Raw genomic sequence first — 21563 nt, forward strand, 5'->3', positions numbered from 1 at the left:
ACATGCTGCAGAGCCCTGTTCAACACTCAGGCCGATGGTATTCACACACACATACACACACACACACACACGGCTGCAAGCACTTGTATACACACATTCACACACGCACGAGCATACACTCAAACACACACACACATATATCACACACATATACTGTACATTTAGCCGTTCTCTTCAGAGTATGTGTAAATAAACGCTGTAGATACTGTATGTACTGTAGAACAACACAAACACAATCATTAAATGTGTTCTCACTCGTCATCTCCTGTCCCAAGAACACGGCAACAAAAGTTATCAACATTAGTTTAGTTTCATTTTATTCTTTAGAAAGGCACTTACAGTATGAAAGGCTCAAATATACTGCTACAAGAGACAATGAGGGCCGAGGCTTACCTTTCACACACATGCATGTATAGTACACACTCACATATACACACACATGCATGTATAGTACACACTCACATATACACGCATTTAGAAATGGAAAAGAAAAACCAGAACGTGGACAGGCCCAGAAATGGCATCCTATCCTTCACTTTGGCAAAGGTTCTATTAAGGGGAGTTGCCATCAAGAAGGCGATGAGAGGAGATCTATTACAGTCCCTCTGAAAGGAGATCCCAATCCTGTCACATCGTACTCTTATAACACACACAGGGTACAGGAGACATTACTGCTCATACTATTACTGATCAGGCTACAGGTATTGATGAATTGTGCTCATTGTCAAAGTTTCACTCCGTTCATAATAATAATCACTGATTAAAACCTGTCTAAGCACTTATTTCTACATAAATATATGTTTCACTAAAGCGAACAGGAGAGTTTATCTCTATAAGAACAGCAACCATACAGTATGGCTTCAGCATGAAGTGGTGACATGTACAGTACCTATAGAATCAGCATCGCATCTGTCAAATTGTACAAAAAAGGCATCATACATCATATAGCTTTCATATAGGTGTCTCAGGTAAATATATTAAACATTTTCCAACATATTTGAAAGAAGAAAAAAAACAGGATATTTGATGCCGTGTATGTATGCCAAAAGTTCATTCAGAGCTATCATATCACCATAGTGTATTCTCTTTGGATGAAAGCTTTCCTGCAGATAGTATGGGCACTTTCTTCATTTGTTATTATTTATTTATTCATAAAAAATGTTTTACCTTTATTTAACTAGGCAAGTCAGTTAAGAACAAATTCTTATTTACAATGACGGCCTACCCCGACCAAACCCTAACCCGGACGACGCTGGGCCAATTGTGCGCCGCCCTGTGGGACTCCCAATCACAGCCGGATGTGATGCAGCCTGGATTCATTAAGGAACAATACACAGTACACATCGGCTGAGGATCATTTCAGACACAATGTTTCTTATCAAAATGAGTCACTTTCGTTTTCATTCTATCTATTTCTTTTTACAAACATAGTGGTGTAACTACACCGTCTCTACATAGTTGGCTGGGTAGAGTCCCTCTCTCCCTCCATCCTTCATCCCTCTACACCAGCCCTGGTCATCCTCATCCTCAGTCTTCAGAAACTCCTCACCTGGAGGGGAGAGGTGGAGCATGGTCATCATATATCATTCAGTAACAGAGTACCACAGTCTCTCTCTCTCTCTCTCTCTCTCTCTCTCTCTCTCTCTCTCTCTCTCTCACACACACTCACAGAAAAGTACAGAGTGAAGGCCTACCTGCTTTAAAGGAGAGCTCATCTGTCTCCTGTCCGTCATAGTCATAGAGAGCCCTGACCTTAACTCCTCCGATCATTACACTGAGAGAGAGAGAGAGAGAGAGAGAGAGAGTGTTAGTGTAAATCAACCATACACTAACATTAACTACAGGCAATTAACACAACAGTCAGTATCTGAACTATATGAGTCATCATAATGAGATGGGAAGTGAGTACTACACGTCTCTTGTATCACACTAAGACTGTAACGTAAATTCCTCCAACTACTTAACATCACTGAGATAGAGTTGTACTGTAGGAGGAATCAATAAAGACAGACAGATGGAGACATGTTTACCTCCTCTCTATGGTGCCTTGCTGTGACTCTACCTCTTTCTCTTTCTTCCCTTTTTTGCTTTTCTTCTCTGGCGTCCACTCCTGAAAGAGACGTTTCGTTAGACCCCATTGTACAACAAGGCAGACCGGTCCAGTATATTAGCCTCCAGAGACTGTAATACTGGTCACATTGTTGTTATACTCAGTATGTTGGACTTTGCTCTACTGTTATACAGTCTGCTGCATTAGCTTGTAACACTGTTCACTACATTAGACTAACTCTGACAATAACACAGGGCAGAAGTCTACATCAATCCATATTACAGTACACTATATTAGGCCCCATTAACTTCCATTAGCCCGCTGTGTCTGTGTGTGTGAGTGTGTGCATGTGTGAGTGTTGCACCTGGAACTGAGGCCAGTCGGTGGGCATGCCCGGTCCGTGGGTGTTCTTCCACCAGCGCAGGTCGTCCTGCTCACTGATGGCCATGAGAGTGTTGTGGAGCTCATTATACACAGCCTTCACACTGGGAGAGAGGAGAAGAGAGGGGGAGGGAGAGAGGTGGAGGGAGGGAGAGGAGGAGGGGGGAGGGAGAGAGAAGAAGAGAGGGGGAGGGAAAAGGATAGAGAGGGAGGGAGAAGGAGAGGGGGGAGGAGTGAGGGAGAGAGAGGGGGGGGGGGGAGATGGAGGGTGGAGGGACAGAGAGGGGAAAGGGGGCGTGACAGTAATGGAGAGTGAGAGATGAGATAAAAACATTTACACAACGCAACTACAACAAACACACCCAAACACACCATCCTAGTCACAGTCTGGCTGCAGGTGTAGCATACCTCTCGTTGTTGGTGACGTCCAGGTGTCTGTGGACGGACAGGAAGGCCTGTTTGAGGAAGCTGATCCTCTTCCTCTCCTCCTCCTGTGATTGGTCAAAAATACACTCCATCTCCTCCATGTAGCGAGGGGCATAGCGGGTCACCTCCTCCAGAACCTTCTCATAGCGGGCTCGCACCTGGGGGAGAGAGTTACACATTATTACACACAGACTCACACATTCACTTCTCTCCTTCATTATCTTACTGTCTATCACTTACTTTCTCCGTCTCCTGCTGAGCCAGCTCTCTTTCCTCCTGAATCTTCCTCTGTTTCTCGATGGCCACGTCAGGGTTGCCCTTGGCGTGGACCTCTCGGTCCCTGGCAGTCTGCTCCTTACGCTGCACTTTATGGAACGCACTCCTGGCTTTGTCCAGCTGAGGGGGGGGCATAAGGTAACACTGACATATTAGTGACTCAATGAAGACTCCCATACAAACACTTTCAAGTCATTTACCTCTGCCCTACCCTATATAAAGGTATGATCTTTGAGTCTGGGAATTTCTCAGTAGAGATTGTCTGTCCATATTCAACGTGGTGATTCATAGTGGCTTAGTTGCTACAGTATTCTAACCTTCTTCAGCCGTTTGGCCCAGGGCTTCTGAGCACGTGCGAAGCCAGTCCCAAAGTCCTGGGACTCCTTGAAGCCTCCAAAGAGCTTCTTATGGAAGGTCTCTTTCTGCCAGGTCCTGACCCGGTCCCCGTCCTCCGAAACCAGGGAGCGACACACGGACGAGTGCAGGGCGGCGAGACGGTCGGCGGAGGAGAGGAAACACTGCCACGCCTGCAGGAGGGATCCATATAGCGGGCCTGTAGAGGGAGGAGAGCAGAGAGAGAGAGAGAGTGGATGGGTATACAGTATCAACAGGGAACATAGTGAGCAAACAGTGAATCTCTTCAACTGCAGTACTCACTGGAGTCCACCAGGGGCTTCCACTTGTTGCTCCACTCGCTGAGCTGCTGAGCGTACTGCCTCTCCACACGGGCTCTCTCCTGGAAGCACACCACGATGTCATTACACGCCTGGAAGGCATCCTCCGTGCGCTTCACCGTGCGCTGGTAGTTCCCAGGCTAGGGGGAGGGAGGGAGGGAGGGAGGGAGGGAGGGAGGGAGGGAGGGAGGGAGGGAGGGAGGGATAGAGAGGGTGAACAAGGACGAGGAGGGGGAGGGAAAAGTTTGAGATTGAACATACAGTAGTAATGTAGCAATGGATATTCACACAGATAGTGACGTTCATTTCCGTTAAATAACAATTTTACTGTTTCCTCTTTACACTCTCACCACCATGACCTGTAACCTGTTCTCATCCTAACGTCGATCTGTTTTCCTTTAGACAAGTCATTTTAATGTTTTGAGGTTTCTGTAAAAGCCTAATGAAGGCACCATGGGGTGTGGCTGGTGTAGACAGGCCAGTAAAAGGACAGATGAAAAGGGAGTGATGGAGTAACAGAGGGCAATTCACTGAGGGTAATGACATTACCAGAGTTGTGTTTGTGGATGTGGAGTTTGGAAAACGCTCCATTATTTTCCTGGCTCTATTTTCACCCCTCTGCTTCAGTTTGATAACTTTTTCTTTCTCTCTCTCTCTCTCTCTCTCTCTCTCTCTGTCTCACTCTCTCTCTCTCTCTCTCTGTCTCACTCTCTCTCTTCCTCTCTCTCTCTCTCTCTTTCTCTCCCTCTCTCTCTCTCTCTCTCTCTCTCTTTCACTCCCTTTCTCTCATACATACACACACCTTGGCACGTTTCCAGACAATATCTATGTAATTGTCTCTCCTTTAGGTCATCTTCTTCCCGTTCCCTCCCTCTCCCTCTCTCTTTGTGTATGTTGTGGTTTCTACTGACTCTGAGAATTAAGTGAAAACAGCTGAGGAATCTTGCCCAAAGCCAACAGCACTGCTCCAGAACTAGCCACAGCCAACCAATCACAAAGGCCGAGACAGCCACTACAACTGAGCCTGCACAACACTACAGTATATCACAGAAATCAAGTCATCAGAGATCTGACATGGTTCTCTGTAACAAATCACATTTCATGTGCATACCAAGACAGTAGAGCAATCAAATGGCTGTATAGTTGCGTACATAACAGGCAGAACTAGAACAATGTGAAATGCTGGGGAAGCAACATAGTGAACCTAGAAACTCAAATCAATCAGACAGTACAGTGGACTGTCACTCCAGTGATGGCTATTCTACACACTCTACAGAACTGAACTAGTAACAACTATGACAACACAACCATTATACTCCATAATAAGAGTCAGAGCACATATTCAACCCAATACTTCACAATGACAGGCAGCAGCCAGAAGAGGAGGGCCAGAGAGCAGCATTAAGAGCAACTGGGCTGGAAACACATCCAACACAACAGGAGGGAGCCCAAATTACACAGAGAGAGGAGATGAAAGTGGGGCAATGACCAGGAGGCCAGCAAACAGGAAGAGAAGAAGCAGACACGGGTCAGTCGGATGGAGCTGCAACTAGCCAATTGGTGGAGCATTGAAGCCAAACCAACCTATCCTATAGCCATAGCACATTTATCAGCCTATCATGATATGAGCATTATGGAGGATGGTTAAAAACAAATATATTTTTCATTTGAGAAACATATTGGCTATCTGCTCCCTCGATGGACACCAATGGACATTTATATTTATCAGTATTATTTTTATTATTATTTTTTTAAATTCACACCTGCACTGTTGGTGCTCAGAGCTTAAGTATTTCACTGTACACTGCAACTAAATAAACATCTTACACATCCAACAACCCATATGTAAAATGTATGGACGCATGGCTGTAAGTTGGTTTGGATAAAATCGTCTGCCAAATGGCATATATGATGCATTATTAAGTTGTTATAATCCATTTCAGAGTTGTTTATTAACAGGTAATAACGTTGTAATGATTAGGATACGGCTGTAAAGAGGTGGGTGAATGATGGGATGATGCCCCAGCTAAAAGGGAAGCAGAACGTCATTTATCTGAAGCTAAACAACATATGGCCAGCCTAGTGTGATAGAGAGGCCTTGTACACACTGACCTATGAGCAGCAATACTGTTTAGTCTGTCACGGGAATCTCTTGTACAAGGTTATCAAGACATCCTGAGGCTAAATGGTGCTGTGTTTTCCTGTCTGTTTCTTCCCCCTCTCCACCTCTTTCTCCATTTCTCTCATTACATTTCTCTGTGCACACACACACACACACACACACACACATACACACTCACCATCCAGAAGCTCTGTTTGGTGGCATCTTCAGTGGCAACCTCAGGAGGGAGAGTCGACATCCTGTCCACTGAAACAGAAGAATATGTAGTGAAATAATTTATGTCCTTCAACATTCTGTGCACCTCTCAACATACCTTTACACCATCCAGGTGGTCAGTTGAATACAACGATGGAAATCCATGAAGACCAGTTTGGTTCAGAAAGTCTGAGATAATTATTTTCTTCCACAGTAAAGTTGATTCAAGAGATTGTTACATGTATTAATACAACTGGACAGATAAGAGGATACACTGTAAAGGCCTTGCTGTGAATTTGACAGTAACTTACAGGCAGCTCAGTCATAAGTACAATTCTGTGTTTCATATTGTAGTATACCTACTGTAATATAAATACGGTATCAAAGCAAGTACTCTTCAACTGTGAATGAATGAAATGAGGGGTGGGGTTTATATTCCACAGTATTTTTCTGTAATTACAAGGGATTGGTGCAAGCAGGTTGGCTGCTGCAGTGTGCAAAGTGTTTACACATATTTGGTGTTTTATTTCACGTGCACATCTGGAGGCCTTAACAAAGGCTTCCAAACTGGCTGCAACCACAGAGCAAAACAGACCAAGGACATGGCAAAATGTAAGGTTTAATCTTTTACTGCAGTGGGCTAAATCAGGGTCACACATGGTAGTCTTAAACAAATCTACTTTAAAACAAAAGTATATACCTCACACACATGGTTATGGGCTTAAAAACAAGAAGAAACCTGTACCATGTCAGATATAGAGTTGTCAACCCCTGACCTTAGAGAGCCTTTTTATGTCTCTATTTTGGGTTGGTCAGGGTGGGCATTCTATGTTCTTTATTTCTTTGTTTCTGGCCGAGTGTGGTTCCCAATCAGAGGCAGCTGTCTATCGTTGTCTCTGATTGGGGATAATACTTAGGCAGCCCTTTTCCCTCCTTCTGTGTGGGATCTTGTTCTTTGTTTGTGTGCAGGTAGTTTGCACAACGAAGCTGTTCGGTCGTTGTATTCTTTATTGTTTTGTCTTTTCTAAAAGTTTCACTTGGTTAATAAATGATGTGGAACTCAAAGAACGCTGCGCCTTGGTCTCATCCTTCCGACGACACCCAGCAAGAGTTAAAATGTTTCAAACGTAAATCACAGAAGACTGAAATATAACAAAACTGTTTGACATAAAAACACTATTTTCATTGCTTTAAAAATATTATCTTGATAAATTAGCATTTAATGAAAAATATTGATAACATTCCACCCATAAGGTCAGAGAGGGCACTTTGGTCATTGACTGCAGGAGAGGGCTACAACTTGCTGCCACTCCAATCTGTGCCTTATACATTCTAAATTGATGAGGCACTTTAACCACAGAGAAGTTAAATTGGTCCAGCATTCTCACTCACGGGTGCAACAAATATAGCATCTTACAAGGCACACCTCAAAATATGGTAATGAGCCAGAAACAACAATACAGTGCACCCACTAGTGGTCAAAAGGGTTTTGGTGCTCCAATGATACGGTATGGTACTGTACTCTGTGGTTTGGATTTACAATACCATTAGAAATACAGCAATTATTTCCCTGCCCACAAATTTGTTGTTGCTGATAATACCCCCAAATTACCGTATAAATTACAGTTTTCCGTTACAGTGTAGAATTGGACAAATGTGTTGCAAAAGCAAAGTATCATTTCTACAGTGTACAGAGTAGATTGATAACTACCAGTAGGTGAGAGGGAGTTATTCTGGCGTGGTACAGTATCAGTATAATACAGTAAAACAGATACTCAGAGGCCTGGCATTTAAGGCCCTGAGTCTATCAGCAAGGATGGAATGCCCTCTCCCACAGTTCCCAGCTTTGAAACTTGAGCCATCCCAAAATAAACAGGGGGTAAAGGTCACCCCACTGTCCCCGTCTCCCTACTCTCTCCCTCTCTGTGTCTCTGCTGATGGGCTTGTCTTCCCCTCTCGCCCTAGAGAAACATAAAAACATAGACACACATGCAATACGCACACAACACACACACACACTCACATGCTCCTAAATCTACAGACACACACTCAGACAGACAGTGCCAGTTCCAGCGACATAAGAGGTTTCTTAGGGCCCTCGGCTGCTAGCGGGCACAACCCCAAAACATATAATTGTCTAAACTTACTATTGAGAGTAAGAATACACCAGGTACAATTTCAAAATGCAGTTGTACATCAGCAGTTTTTCTGCTGCAGAGGCTTGTGGGAGGAGCTATAGGAGGACATCCTCCTACAATGAGACCGTCCTCCTATAGCTTCTCCCACCAGCCTCCACTGTTCTCTTGTTATGTCAGTCACTGATTAGCCATGTCAGCTAACAATTTGTTTAATAGGTAGTTAGTCTAGCCAGCTATCTAAACATGCAGGGCACGTGTCCAGGGACCCTGAACTCCAGGGGGCCCCATTGATTTTGTTAGTCATTCTCATTAAGATATCATATTAACATGGCATATGTCATTACAAAATGTGTAGATTTGCAGGAAATTAGCTTCAAACTGCAAAAAAAATCCCCAAACGGCTAGAGGTGGCCCTGCAGACAGACTCACATGCTCAGTGACACAAAATATAAACTAGAGAGACAAACCCACATGATCCCAAACAGCTTACAATAAAACCTCTCTCAAGGCATTTTACAGAGAATGTAACAAATCCCACTCTGTCACAAGACTAATCTTTCTCTGTCTGTTTTCCAGATATCTTTATCTCTCCCTCCCTCAGTCAGACCCACTATCAGATCCAGTGATTATTCTGTATCAGCCTCTATTCATGGGTTATCACATGATTCTCCATCTTCAGTGAGGGCCTGTGATGAAAGTGTGGATCCTTTCTGTCTCTCTCTCTCTCTCTCTCTCTCTCTCTCGCTCTGTCTGTCTGTCTGTCTGTCTGTCTGTCTGTCTGTCTGTCTGTCTGTCTGTCTGTCTGTCTGTCTGTCTGTCTGTCTGTCTGCAGGAAGATGACACAACCCACAGGGTCTTTAGTATTCTCTCACAACAGATATATAATGAATCATTTCCTTCTTAACCTTTGACCCCTCTTCCTGTCCCCTTTTTCTAGTGAAGGACCCCGATCAGTACAGATAAGAGCATACCAAATCAAGGTATTATTTGAATAATATCTCACTTACCGTCTACTGCCATAGATTTGACTTGATCATAGACCATGCAAAAAAATCTGAAACGCCTGTGTGCTGTCCAAGTCAAACTATTAGAAATATCTGGAGGAGTCCAACACTTTTGCAATAGCCTACCCCAAGAGAAAGCAGAAAGGGTAAATCTTCTGAAACTTATTGAAATGCTCAAGCCTGGCACATACTCCCACTGCCAACTCTCTCACCCCCTGTCTACCCTCTCTTCCCCCACCACAGTCAGTACCCATCACCCCCTCTGGCATACACTCTCTCTCCTCCCCCTGCCCCCCGTTTTGGCTGTCACACATAACTCAGTACATACACCCACGCCGAGAGGAAATATATAGCAACATATGAATGCATACTACAAAAATAGACTTGTACAGTAAACTATCAGTGTATCAGGTCTTAATGAAGTTTGAATTCAGCCAGAGAAATCTGAGGTTACAGTGAAATACATGGAAAAGTGTCTTACCTCTCACTCGTTCACTGCTGCTGGTGGCCTCACTGTTTTCACTTTCTCTTCTTTTCTGGGTTAAGTTTCTCACCAGCCTCCTCTCTTTCTCCCCTTCTGTCTCTCCCCTTAGCCTGCTCTGTTTTTTCCCTAGTTCTCTCCTCTCTCTCTCCCCTTCTGTCTCTCCCCTTAGCCTGCTCAGTTTTTTCCGTAGTTCTCTCCTCTCTCTTCCACTCCTTTTACTGTGATTTTGCTCCCTCTTCTTCCCTTTCTTTGGCCCACTGTCAGTGTCAGATGAGTTGGCTGTCTTTTTCCCCTCTCTCCTCCCTCACCCGCTTTCTCTGTTCCCTCTCTCTTCAAAACAGCTGCAGAAAACTAATTCTCTGGCTCTCTGTACCACACCACTGGACAGCACCCCTCCCACTTATGCTCTCTTTCCCGCTTTCTCTTTCTCTCTTTCTTTCTCTCTTTCTTTCTCTCTCTCTCTCTCTCTCTCTCTCTCTCTCTCTCTCTCTCTCTCTCTCTCTCTCTCTCTCTCCATGGAGTGTTAATGAAGTGTGCAGTGTTTTTGGCTTTTAGTGTGTATGTGTGCCTGTGGTCTGGGGTAGCAACCTTTGACTAGGACTGTTACAGAGCACTGTGTATGTGTGCTATATAGAGCCTAAGGTTTTGTCACTGTATGTTGTTAAATACCACTCTACACAAGCCACAGAATCACATATTATATAGTCAAAGATAAGAAGAACAAAATTCCACCCCCTCTACGTCCCCCTTGCCACTCCTCTATACATTCCCCAAGGGTGTTTGGGGGTCTGCCACAGATGGTGAGGACATCCAGTGCGTGAGTGTGGATGTGTGTGTGAGAGAGAGAGAGAGAGAGAGAGAGAGAGAGAGAGAGAGAGAGAGAGAGAGAGAATGTGTGTTTCACTTTAAAGCTGGGGATCTCTGGAGATGAATAGGCGGCCATATTACCAACAGCAGTCACTCACATACCGTATGATCTCATGCCTAATGCTATGCTACACTTCTCTGTTCTGCCTTGCCAGGACTTGTCGTTTAAAAAATTAGACAGTTGAGCTGCTGACACAGTGACTCTGCAAGGCGTGGCATTCAAGCTCATGCTATTGTCAAACATTGGGCTGTCATTGAGGGGAAATACAGTATTATCAATCCACACATTATGGTTCCAAAAGTAGAACCACTCACACACAGTTACCATTATACTGAAGTGTATTATACTGTGTATTATACTGAAGTGTATTATACTGTGTATTATACCGAAGTGTATAATGGTAACTCTGGCAATAAAGTATCCTGATCACATGTTCTTTTTACCAATTAATCATGTATGCTTTGGCATGTATGGCCTCTCCAATGGTTATCTTATCCAAGACAAAAATGTTGCAAGTAGTTAACAAATTAAATATGCATATAATACACTTTAAATACATTTTATTTCATAGTTCGACTTCAAGTTGTTAATTCTAAACAAGGTGATTGTTTTTACTTACGGCGCCTACGATAGGCAGCAAAAAAAAATGGGGTCCTATGCTTTTCCCGAAAATTACATATAAAACCGGCCATTTTGGTGAGTCAGCCTTTTCCTCACTTAGACTGGAGGGTCTGCACGTGGCCTGGTGAGTGTGAAGCTGGACATTTTCGTCTTATTTGAATTAAACGATATAGCTAGATCGTTCATTTCCTCAGCAGTCATGTTTTATTTAGTTAGACAGTAAACGAATTCCCTCGATGTGGCTAGCTAACGTTAACAGCTTGCTAGCGAAGTAGGCTAATTGTAGAACGTATGCAGGAAGCTCATGTTGGCTAAGTAGTTAGCTATAGCTACTTAAACGTTTGTATGAAACTTTCAATTTATAATTTCAACTTGAGGTAAATCGAGTGTTAGGTAATTATTTAGTTTTGATTTAGCCTATACCCAAGAGGGTGAACCTTTCTATGGACATTGCTTAGCTAGCAAGTTACCTGGGGCATGGCATGTTGTCTGAAACGTCTCCTATGATGTTTTGCACTGGGCTCTGAAATTATGTGGCGATAAAGTTCTCTCTGGCTCTGACAGGCCCGAGTCTGAGGATGCTCGCGTCTAATGTAGTTAGTCTTGTCTGCTTGATTGCAAGTTGCAGATATTGTCCTTATGGGAGTCTTTTTCTATTGTCCAAAGGTTACGAGGCTGTCAGAACCCACAAGGTGAGTCTGGTTTTCTTTCATATGTAACGTTACTTTGTTTTCCTATGATGTTTTGCACTGGGCTCTGAATTTCTGTGGCGAAAAAAGTGCTCTCTGGCTCTGACAGGCCCGAGTCTGAGGATAATGTTATTCTGAGTCTTGTAGATTTTTTTAAATATTCATTGATTATCATCGATTATTGTCCTAATGGAACTTATTTTCCCCAAAGGTGACAGGGCTAAGTCAATACCAAACTACAAGATGAGTAAGTACTAATGACTAGCAAATTGAATCCTTGTTTAAGTTAAATGTATTTCTCCTGTGATGTTTTGCACTGGGCTCTGAATATCTGTGGCGATAAGGTGCTCTCTGGCTCTGACAGGCTTGAGTCTGAGGAGACTGATAATAATTAATCACATAAGATCTTTGTAGGTTGATGTAATTATTTTCAGACAGTTTTCTATCACTTTTTTTCATGCAGTTCTTGGACCTCCACAGAAGATGTGTGGTGACTGCAGTCTGTTATTAACATGGGGTGAGATCTTCAATGGATAATTTAGGGGCCTGTTTTGCACAAGAGGCACTGTTTTACCTGTATTTCCAGCATTATCCAGCTGGTGTCACTTCAGTCCCTTTTTTGTTTCAATCAAGCAGCTTCCCCAACATGACCAAGATTGCAAAACAATATCCCTTTTGCTAATAATTCTGTAGATGTGGGAAGAATTCTTAATACAAGGGCTGACTCATCAATGGAAATGTGCTGACCTAAGTGAGATTATTTTTGATTTATGCTCCTGATTGTTATGTAAGGCTGAAACATTAAAATATTTGAATCAGATACTCTGGGTCATGTCCTTTCTAACTTTACTGGTGAGATCCCCCAGGAGCTGTGTTTGCTGCAAATGGTCAATTTATTTGTAAATGTAATAAATTACCACTCAATTTTATTTCTGCATCTTTATTATAATTCTAATTTATTCATCTCTTAACATTTGACATTCATATATTTGTTTATATGAATGTGCATATGTAGATCACATTCTGTAAATTACTGTTCATCTGCTCATACTTCTCATCAGTTTAAAATATTCTCTTAATATCTCTTAACAAAATGGTGCTTTCTATATAGCCAGATCCTTCCATCTCCTAAAAGCGTAATTATACACCTCTTGAATCCTGCTATGAGATGGTGGTGAAAAACACTGCAAAACAAGTTTGTCACTGCCACATTTACCCAACACTAGTAAATGGTAAGGTTGTCATAGCAGCAGGAACAGGCATTCATACCTTGTTGATATTCTAAGAGTAATGTGATAATGAACCCATTGCATAATGCAGTGACTGTAAACCAGCTGAACAGTACATAGTCTCTCACAGTGCAGCAGCTGTGTAGGGGGCTTTCTGCAGGGAGATGATGCCTGGAGGACATGCAGAACAGAAGTCTTCCATAGGGAATGGAGCGAGCGGTATAGAAAGCACTTCAGTTAAATAACATTGTACCTTCACTGGAAACATTATTTGGAAGACAGATTCTTTAGAACTTTAGGGTTAGATTTTTTATATCATAATTGGGATGAGCATTATTTTCATCGTCCTTATTGCCATCACCAACCTCATTCCCCATCCTGAACTCCGCTCATGTAAGGCTGTATACACAGGCAGCCCAATTTTTCCCACTAATTTGTCATTTGACAAATCAGATTTTTTTTTTCCAGATCTGTCAAACTGAGTTACTGAATTGTTCTGCCTGTGTAAACAGCTTAAGTGTGTAGCGTGTGGGCATAAGGACAAGGATCTGAAGGCCTCACATTCCTCCTTCAGATTGGCGTGAGATGGAAAGCACTCATGCATGTAACCTGCCAATACCCACCCACTGCTGGGGGATGTGTTTTAGGACTCAAATGTGGTGTTTAGTAGTAAATGGAGATAATGGAAGAGCCCTTAGTTTTAGTGATGGAGAAAAGAGATGTCCAACTGATAACAGATTAAGCTGAAAGCACTCAATCCAACTAAATGCAAGGTGAAAATAGGTCAATAGTATAATTCCTGTGAAAATGACAAATCAGGGATATTTAACCTTTTCTTGCTCAGGGACCCCCTCCCAGGCAAACGGGCAACCCAGGGAACCAATCGCACATGACATTTTTTTACGTCTTAACAGGTGATTGACAGTGGAAAGGTGAAGTAATCAACATTTAAAAATAGATTTGGTAGATCATTTGCCATTATTTTGAACTCTCACATAATTGGAAGAGGAAGTGTAAACTCTAACACAGCCTATTACCTAGAAAGGTCATTTAAACACTTCCACTAAGAACAACTGTTTAGCTGGTTAAACAAAGGTTTGCCATGTGTTGTCAAAAATGTATGTCCAAGTCAAGACAGCTTTCCAGCAGCACTCGCCACACTGGAAACTTATACATGTGTGCTGTTTCAAAGCCTATGTCAGACACTGGTGTAATTATTGGCTTCAATGAGTGTAATTTGTTCTATATTAGGAGTTGATTAATAAAATTGATGTAATTAAAGATATTCTCCACTGTAGGTATGTAATTCAAAATGTTTATTCTGCTATTGATAGCGATATAAAAATCACGTTTTGCTTTGGGGGTTTTGCAGACCCCCCGGTTGAATAGCCCTGACATAAATTAATGTTTAAATGAGTAGATAAACAATGAAATATCAAATAAAATACTACTTTAATGATCCATAATGACTTGAAATGTACAAAATAGAAACAAATTTGGTGTGAATAATTATATGCATCTTTTTCACAATACCATTTGTCTGGTGGCCATTTCCAGGGCACAATAGCTACATCTTGATCTGCATAAAATAATGTGAATAATGACAATGTAGTGAATCTAACTTTGGCTTCCACACAGTGAGGTTTAAAGTGATACGTATAGTCACAGCTTTATACACAGACGCTGCCTCAAAGTGAGAGGAAGCTTGGATGGCAGAGTAATTCTTGCATAAAAATATATTTAGGGCTAGATTCAACCCAGAACGCGGAATATCCTCGTTATAGCGCAATTGACATTGAGAGGTCATTTCCAATTGAGCCGACAAATGCAGTGTTTACTGCGAATGCGGGAACATTGTCTTTAAATGCCAATCGTGCTATAACGCAGGTCTTCCACCCTCCGGATTGAATCTAGGCCTCAATGTCAATCTGAAGCATACATCAGTCAAACCATTTCAAAATATCATACCAAAACAAGAGGGCAAAGTAAAGGTGGTGGTTTTATGACTAGACAAAAGCCTTGATATGTAAAGCATTTTGTACATCAAACTAAATAGATATTTTTTCTGTATTTTTGGAGGTAACAATATAGTTTTATATTTATATACATTTTAAATTGTTAGACACCATGATGTCATAGTCTGACCTACAGTCATGAATCTCATGATAACAATTTTATAGGATTATATTGACTAACACTACTGGCAAAATTATGAAAATACATTGCCTAAAATGCAAAAGAGCGCCACCTCAGCCATGAAAGGCAGAACAGAGAACTGCACCTTATAACAGTAAGGACGATGATAGTAATGATAATAGTAACAATAATTCTCTTCATATCAATAGCAGTATTCCAGATCCATCTTAAGTTAAAAAATTGTTGTAAGAACAATTGTAGTATTAAAACAGAACATATCTCTCCTCCCACTCATTTGGGCCTCAGTTTATGTTCTCATGCTTCTGTAGAAAGAGTTTTTGGAAGGAGTGGGGGGATTGGGTGGGAAAGAGGAAGATTTGGCAGTTTGTTTCTCTTTCCCTCCCCTCTCCTGTTCAGTCTCTCTCCCTTGCACAGAGAACTTGAGAACGGTTGAAAAGCAGTTGCTTCAATGCTTCGAAAGTCTTTCGTATAAATGGAGTCAATCTTCAATGAGATACTGATTATGTCACGTATTCCCTCCATCTCTGAAATCACAGTCCCTTTTAGTATCAGTTACATCTTGGATCCAAACAAATATATTTAAGGTGTCCCATTAATTCTAACACAAACACAGTGTGTGTGTGTGTGTGTGTGTGTGTGTGTGTGTGTGTGTGTGTGTGTGTGTGTGTGTGTGTGTGTGTGGCAGAGAGAATGTGAATATGTGTGTACATTACGTACATGAGCATTTGTAAGTGTGCATTTTTGTATGTGCCGGTATAGTGTATTGAGTGAGAGGGTGTACATGTCTGTGTGTTTATTTCTATGCTGTTGGTCTGGGCACTTATTTTTGCTACAGATTTGTAATACAGTGACCAGTCTGTATATAATATGCCGTTATAAGACTTAAGATGATAAAGAAGCTATAGAGAAATAGAATGTGTTTACAGGTCCTTATCGAAGGGCCTTCAGTGAGCATGGAGCCGTCCCATTAGTGAGGTAAAAACAGACAACCAATCACACACAGTCATACTGACAGGTTTCCTCCAGTCACAGCCACTACAGTCAAGTGAGGATTTACCCATCAAGCTCTTTCCAACAGGGGACAAGTCATATCATTCAGTCCAACAGGTAGGGGCTCCGCTGATGACACACTGACCCCTACTAGAGGTACTCCACCTACGACATTACCCAAGACATGCATGTAGGCTGCCACCTTGTCTCATTCATGCCCATATTCTGAACTACAGAATATGGACATGAATATTCATCCCAATAACTCGCTCCAGCAATGACATTCACTCAGACAAAGAGCTCTTAACATTTCTATTCACTCACACAGGGTTTCATTGACTGCACTCCACTAACTGTAAGGGGAGTCTCTACTGAAACTGAACACATCTGAACAAACAGCCAGCTATGGAGCCAACAACAGTCAAGCTAGACAGCTACTGTACCTAATCCTTACCCTAGGGTAGAGAGGAGGAGCTAGACAGCTAACTAACCCTAGGGTAGAGAGGAGGAGCTAGACAGCTAACTAACCCTAGGGTAGAGAGGAGGAGCTAGACAGCTAACTAACCCTAGGGTAGAGAGGAGGAGCTAGACAGCTAACTAACCCTAGGGTAGAGAGGATGAGCTAGACAGCTAACTAACCCTAGGGTAGAGAGGAGGAGCTAGACAGCTAACTAACCCTAGGGTAGAGAGGAGGAGCTAGACAGCTAACTAACCCTAGGGTAGAGAGGAGCTAGACAGCTAACTAACCCCAGGGTAGAGAGGAGGAGCTACAGCTACCTAACCCTAGGGTAGAGAGGAGGAACTACAGCTACCAAACCCTAACCCTTGGGTAGAGAGGAGGAGCTACCTAACCCTAACCCTTGGGAAGAGAGAAGGAGCTACCTAACCCTAACCCTTGGGTAGAGAGGAGGAGCTACCTAACCCTAGGGTAGAGAGGAGGAACTACAGCTACCTAACCCTTGGGTAGAGAGGAGGAACTACAGCTACCTAACCCTTGGGTAGAGAGGAGGAACTACAGCTACCTAACCCTAGGGTAGAGAGGAGGAGCTACCTAACCCTAGGGTAGAGAGAAGGAGCTACCTAACCCTAGGGTAGAGAGAAGGAGCTACCTAACCCTAGGGTAGAGAGGAGGAACTACCTAACCCTAACCCTTGGGTAGAGAGGAGGAGATACCTAACCCTTGGGTAGAGAGGAGGAGCTAACTAACCCTTTGGTAGAGAGTAGGAGCTACCTAACCATAACCCTTGGGTAGAGTGGAGGAGCTACCTAACCCTAACCCTTGGGCAGAGAGGAGGAGCTACCTAAACCTAACCCTTGTGTAGAGAGGAGGAGCTACCTAACCCTAACCGTTGGGTTGAGAGGAGGAGCTACCTAACCCTAACCCTTGGGTAGAGAGGAGGAGCTACCTAATCCTAACCCTTGGGAAGAGGGGATGAGCTACCTAACTCTAGGGTAGAGAGGAGGAGCTACCTAACCCTAGGGTAGAGAGGAGGAGCTACCTAACCCTAACCTTAGGGTAGAGAGGAGGAGCTACCTAACCCTAACCCTAGGGTAGAGAGGAGGAGCTACCTAACCCTAGGGTAGAGAGGAGGAACTACAGCTACCTAACCCTTGGGTAGAGAGGAGGAACTACAGCTACCTAACCCTTGGGTAGAGAGGAGGAACTACAGCTACCTAACCCTAGGGTAGAGAGGAGGAGCTACCTAACCCTAGGGTAGAGAGAAGGAGCTACCTAACCCTAGGGTAGAGAGAAGGAGCTACCTAACCCTAGGGTAGAGAGGAGGAACTACCTAACCCTAACCCTTGGGTAGAGAGGAGGAGATACCTAACCCTTGGGTAGAGAGGAGGAGCTAACTAACCCTTTGGTAGAGAGTAGGAGCTACCTAACCATAACCCTTGGGTAGAGTGGAGGAGCTACCTAACCCTAACCCTTGGGCAGAGAGGAGGAGCTACCTAAACCTAACCCTTGTGTAGAGAGGAGGAGCTACCTAACCCTAACCGTTGGGTTGAGAGGAGGAGCTACCTAACCCTAACCCTTGGGTAGAGAGGAGGAGCTACCTAATCCTAACCCTTGGGAAGAGGGGATGAGCTACCTAACTCTAGGGTAGAGAGGAGGAGCTACCTAACCCTAGGGTAGAGAGGAGGAGCTACCTAACCCTAACCTTAGGGTAGAGAGGAGGAGCTACCTAACCCTAACCCTAGGGTAGAGAGGAGGAGCTACCTAACCCTAGGGTAGAGAGGAGGAGCTACCAAACCCTAACCCTAACCCTAGGGTAGAGAGGAGGGGCTCCCTAACCCTAGGGTGAAGAGGAGGAGCTACCTAACCCTAGGGTAAAGAGGAGGGGCTACCTAACCCTAGGGTAGAGAGGAGGAGCTACAGCTACCCAGAGAAGACAGGTGGAGAAAGCTCTAACTAGTGTTAATAATGAGGACAATCCTCATTCTCTCTTTCCCCAACAACACTAAGAACTGCTCAGATGAAAAAGCTAAACAACACTTGATTGTTTCTCTCAATATTTTGGGCAAAGTTTTATCACTATTTTACTCCTATTGTTATTTGTTGCCTCAATCCACATTCAGTCATTCCATCCTCGTAGTGTTTGTGTGTGTGTGTTGACATTAGAGTCAATGCTTGTGTGTGTTACTGTATTTGTGTGCATGCGAGTGTATCTGTGTGAGTCAGCTACCAGGCCCTGAGTACCAGGCACTGGTCAGCCCTTGTTCCATCCCTCATTTCCCCTCTCTTTTCCTGATTGGTCCTCCCTCTGGGTGAAATCAGGTCCTCTGCTTTTGTTGTGTGAATCCATCATGGATAGCAGCAGTTGTGGCCTCTCTCTCTCCTGTTCCCTCACTGACTCCATCCCCCCTCCTTTCTCTTTCTGTTTGTCTTCTCAGCTCCGACTCCCATCATCCCTTCTTCCTCGTGGTGACAGAGCAGAAATGGGAAAAGGAGAGCTGGAGAGCCTTGGGAAAGAATAGAGAGATTAAAGTCATGTTTTTTTGTTTGTTTGAGCCAGTAATGGACGCTTTAACAAGAGTAAGAGCTGCCCCAGTGCCATACTATCTGAATAACACATATTAATTTTGAGCCTGATTTCAATTCAAGAGACGAGAGAGACAGGAGAGAGAGGGGAGAGAGAGGACAGAGACAAGAGAGAGAGAGGACAGAGACAAGAGTGACAGAGGAGATAGATAGGAGAGGGGGATAGGCAAAGGTTTACAACCTGGTATAGGATTTGTTTTATCTTTGTTTATTTTCTTTATCTTTGTTTATTTTACAAGACTGGCCTATACTCTTATCCTCTCACCCATCCATCGCTCTTCCCCTTACCTGTCAGTTACTCTCTTCAGAGCACGGTCGATGTTCATGCGGTGTCCGACACGCGTCACCCCCAGGTCCAGATAGTCCTCCTTGGTGAGGGAGGGCAGGTGAGTGCCGTCGATCTCGTTGTCCAGGAAATGCTCCCTGTGCTCGCCCAGGTTCAGGTATCCCAGCCAATCAGCCACGTCGTATTTGGTCCAATAAGGCAGTGGCTTGGAGGCAAAGGGCTTGGAGGGGGATGGGGGAGGGAGGTGGGGGTAGCTCAGGCAGGGGGGAGCAGGGAGAGGGTGCAGGGGAGGGGATGAGCTACCAGATAAAAAGTGTGTGGGGGAGAGGGAGCGAGACACCAACAGGGAGGCGTTTGGGGGAGGAGGGGCGCCAGAGGGGGCGAAGAGAGGAGGGGAGGGGGAGAAGTAGGGGTCCCCCATGTGGTTAGCGGGCGAGGGCGGGGTCATAGAGCCGCGGAGCTCGTAGAGGCTGCTGTAGAGGGGTGTGGTGGGGAGGAGGGGGAGGGAGGAGGGGCGGGGGGGACCCAGTTTGGGCCTCTCTGAGGGGGAGATGAGGGGACTGGGGGCTCTCCTACGCTGCAGGTGGTGGGACTCTGCCTTCCTGGACTCTCTACTTGGAATGAACTGGAACTCCAGGGCTTTGGTGCGATACACAGGCCGGTGTTTAGGGGAGGTGGGATAAGGGGAGTAGGTGGGGGAGGACAGGGGGGAGTGGGAGCGTGGAGGGGGCTGTACGGCAGCCACAGGGCGCTGGGGGGATGGGGGACGGTTCCAGTTGGGGTACTGGGAGGAAGGGGTGGGGGACAGGGACAGGGCGGGCTGGGAGTGGTGGATAGGAGAGGGGGACAGGGAACGACCTGAGGGGGGGCTCAGGGCCGAGGCGGAGTCTTCTGAAAACCTAGGGACAGAAAAGAAGGAATGACAATGACACATACGGTACCTACGGTACATAGAGGGGCTCTCTATGTAACCTCACCACCACTATTCACAACCCGTTACCCAACCTCACCACCACTATTCACAACACATTACCCAACCTCACCACCACTATTCACAACCCGTTACCCAACCTCACCACCACTATTCATAACACATTACCCAACCTCACCACCACTATTCATAACACAATACCCAACCTCACCACCACTATTCATAACACATTACCTAACCTCACCACCACTATTCATTACACATTACCCAACCTCACCACCACTATTCATAACACATTACCCAACCTCACCACCACTATTCATAACCCATTACCCAACCTCACCACCACTATTCATAACCCATTACCCAACCTCACCACCACTATTCATTACACATTACCCAACCTCACCACCAATATTCAAAACACATTACCCAACCTCACCACCACTATTCATTACACAATATCCAACCTCACCACCACTATTCATAACACATTACCCAACCTCACCACCACTATTCACAACCCGTTACCCAACCTCACCACCACTATTCATTACACAATACCCAACCTCACCACCACTATTCATAACACATTACCCAACCTCACCACCACTATTCATTACACAATACCCAACCTCACCACCACTATTCAAAACACATTACCCAACCTCACCACCACTATTCATTACACATTACCTAACCTCACCACCACTATTCATTACACATTACCCAACCTCACCACCACTATTCAAAACACATTACCCAACCTCACCACCACTATTCATAACACATTACCCAACCTCACCACCACTATTCACAACACATTACCCAACCTCACCACCACTATTCACAACCCGTTACCCAACCTCACCACCACTATTCATAACACAATACCCAACCTCACCACCACTATTCATAACACATTACCTAACCTCACCACCACTATTCATTACACATTACCCAACCTCACCACCACTATTCATAACACATTACCTAACC

The 21563-nt window shown here is 44.2% G+C and overlaps 2 protein-coding genes, 1 long non-coding RNA gene and 3 other non-coding genes across 9 annotated transcripts in view; 4 read left to right on the forward strand and 2 right to left on the reverse strand.

Moving 5' to 3' along the window:
• Nucleotides 1-300: 300 nt before the first annotated feature.
• On the reverse strand, nucleotides 301-10314 carry LOC110486657 (protein kinase C and casein kinase substrate in neurons protein 3). Of its 2 annotated transcripts, none has more exons than XM_036941380.2 (10): nucleotides 9748-10314; nucleotides 6108-6175; nucleotides 3791-3947; nucleotides 3451-3686; nucleotides 3098-3253; nucleotides 2840-3015; nucleotides 2415-2535; nucleotides 2031-2110; nucleotides 1695-1774; nucleotides 301-1549 (listed from the first exon to the last, which is right to left on the reverse strand). In XM_036941380.2, the coding sequence occupies exons 2-10, from the start codon at nucleotides 6165-6167 to the stop codon at nucleotides 1440-1442; spliced, it is 1176 nt and encodes a 391-aa protein (XP_036797275.1). In that variant the 5' UTR covers nucleotides 6168-6175; nucleotides 9748-10314; the 3' UTR covers nucleotides 301-1439. The 2 variants fall into 2 exon arrangements, with proteins under 2 accessions (XP_036797275.1, XP_036797273.1); XM_036941378.2 differs by lacking the exon at nucleotides 9748-10314 and adding an exon at nucleotides 9270-9557.
• A 990-nt stretch (nucleotides 10315-11304) lies between these two features.
• Nucleotides 11305-12748, forward strand: LOC110486658 (uncharacterized). Of its 2 annotated transcripts, XR_016486022.1 has the most exons (4): nucleotides 11305-11363; nucleotides 11906-11931; nucleotides 12140-12175; nucleotides 12392-12748. It is a non-coding gene; the product is annotated as an uncharacterized LOC110486658 (long non-coding RNA). The 2 variants fall into 2 exon arrangements; XR_005035576.2 differs by lacking the exon at nucleotides 11305-11363 and having other exon boundaries at nucleotides 11794-11931.
• LOC118938637 (small nucleolar RNA SNORD88) lies at nucleotides 11735-11822 on the forward strand. Its single transcript, XR_005035844.1, has one exon. It is a non-coding gene; the product is annotated as a small nucleolar RNA SNORD88 (small nucleolar RNA).
• Nucleotides 11968-12056, forward strand: LOC118938636 (small nucleolar RNA SNORD88). The gene has a single exon (XR_005035843.1). It is a non-coding gene; the product is annotated as a small nucleolar RNA SNORD88 (small nucleolar RNA).
• LOC118938635 (small nucleolar RNA SNORD88) lies at nucleotides 12224-12311 on the forward strand. Its single transcript, XR_005035842.1, has one exon. It is a non-coding gene; the product is annotated as a small nucleolar RNA SNORD88 (small nucleolar RNA).
• A 4997-nt stretch (nucleotides 12749-17745) lies between the features above and the next one.
• The window catches only part of LOC110485205 (SH3 and multiple ankyrin repeat domains protein 1), a 58770-nt gene continuing 54952 nt past the window's right edge, over nucleotides 17746-21563 (reverse strand). For both annotated transcript variants that reach the window (XM_090196904.1, XM_090196903.1), the window contains 2 exons: nucleotides 19636-20532; nucleotides 17746-19268 (listed from right to left, as the gene is read on the reverse strand). In XM_090196904.1, the coding sequence (XP_090053030.1) occupies nucleotides 19196-19268; nucleotides 19636-20532 (970 nt within the window). In that variant the 3' untranslated portion in view covers nucleotides 17746-19195. The remainder of the gene's footprint in view (nucleotides 19269-19635; nucleotides 20533-21563) is intronic.

This window comes from Oncorhynchus mykiss, chromosome 13, assembly GCF_057628025.1.
Source record: "Oncorhynchus mykiss isolate SJ-2025 chromosome 13, ASM5762802v1, whole genome shotgun sequence".
NCBI classification, from domain to species: Eukaryota; Metazoa; Chordata; class Actinopteri; order Salmoniformes; family Salmonidae; genus Oncorhynchus; species Oncorhynchus mykiss.

Coding starts and splice junctions, on each gene's coding strand:
- LOC110486657 (XM_036941378.2), bottom strand. CDS start 9,306: ATGGTCTATGATCAAGTCAAATCTATGGCAGTAGACG. Junction 3,016..3,097: donor CTCAGCAGGAGACGGAGAAA/GTAAGTGATAGA, acceptor TCTCTCCCCCAG/GTGCGAGCCCGCTATGAGAA. Junction 1,550..1,694: donor TGAGCTCTCCTTTAAAGCAG/GTAGGCCTTCAC, acceptor TCTCCCCTCCAG/GTGAGGAGTTTCTGAAGACT.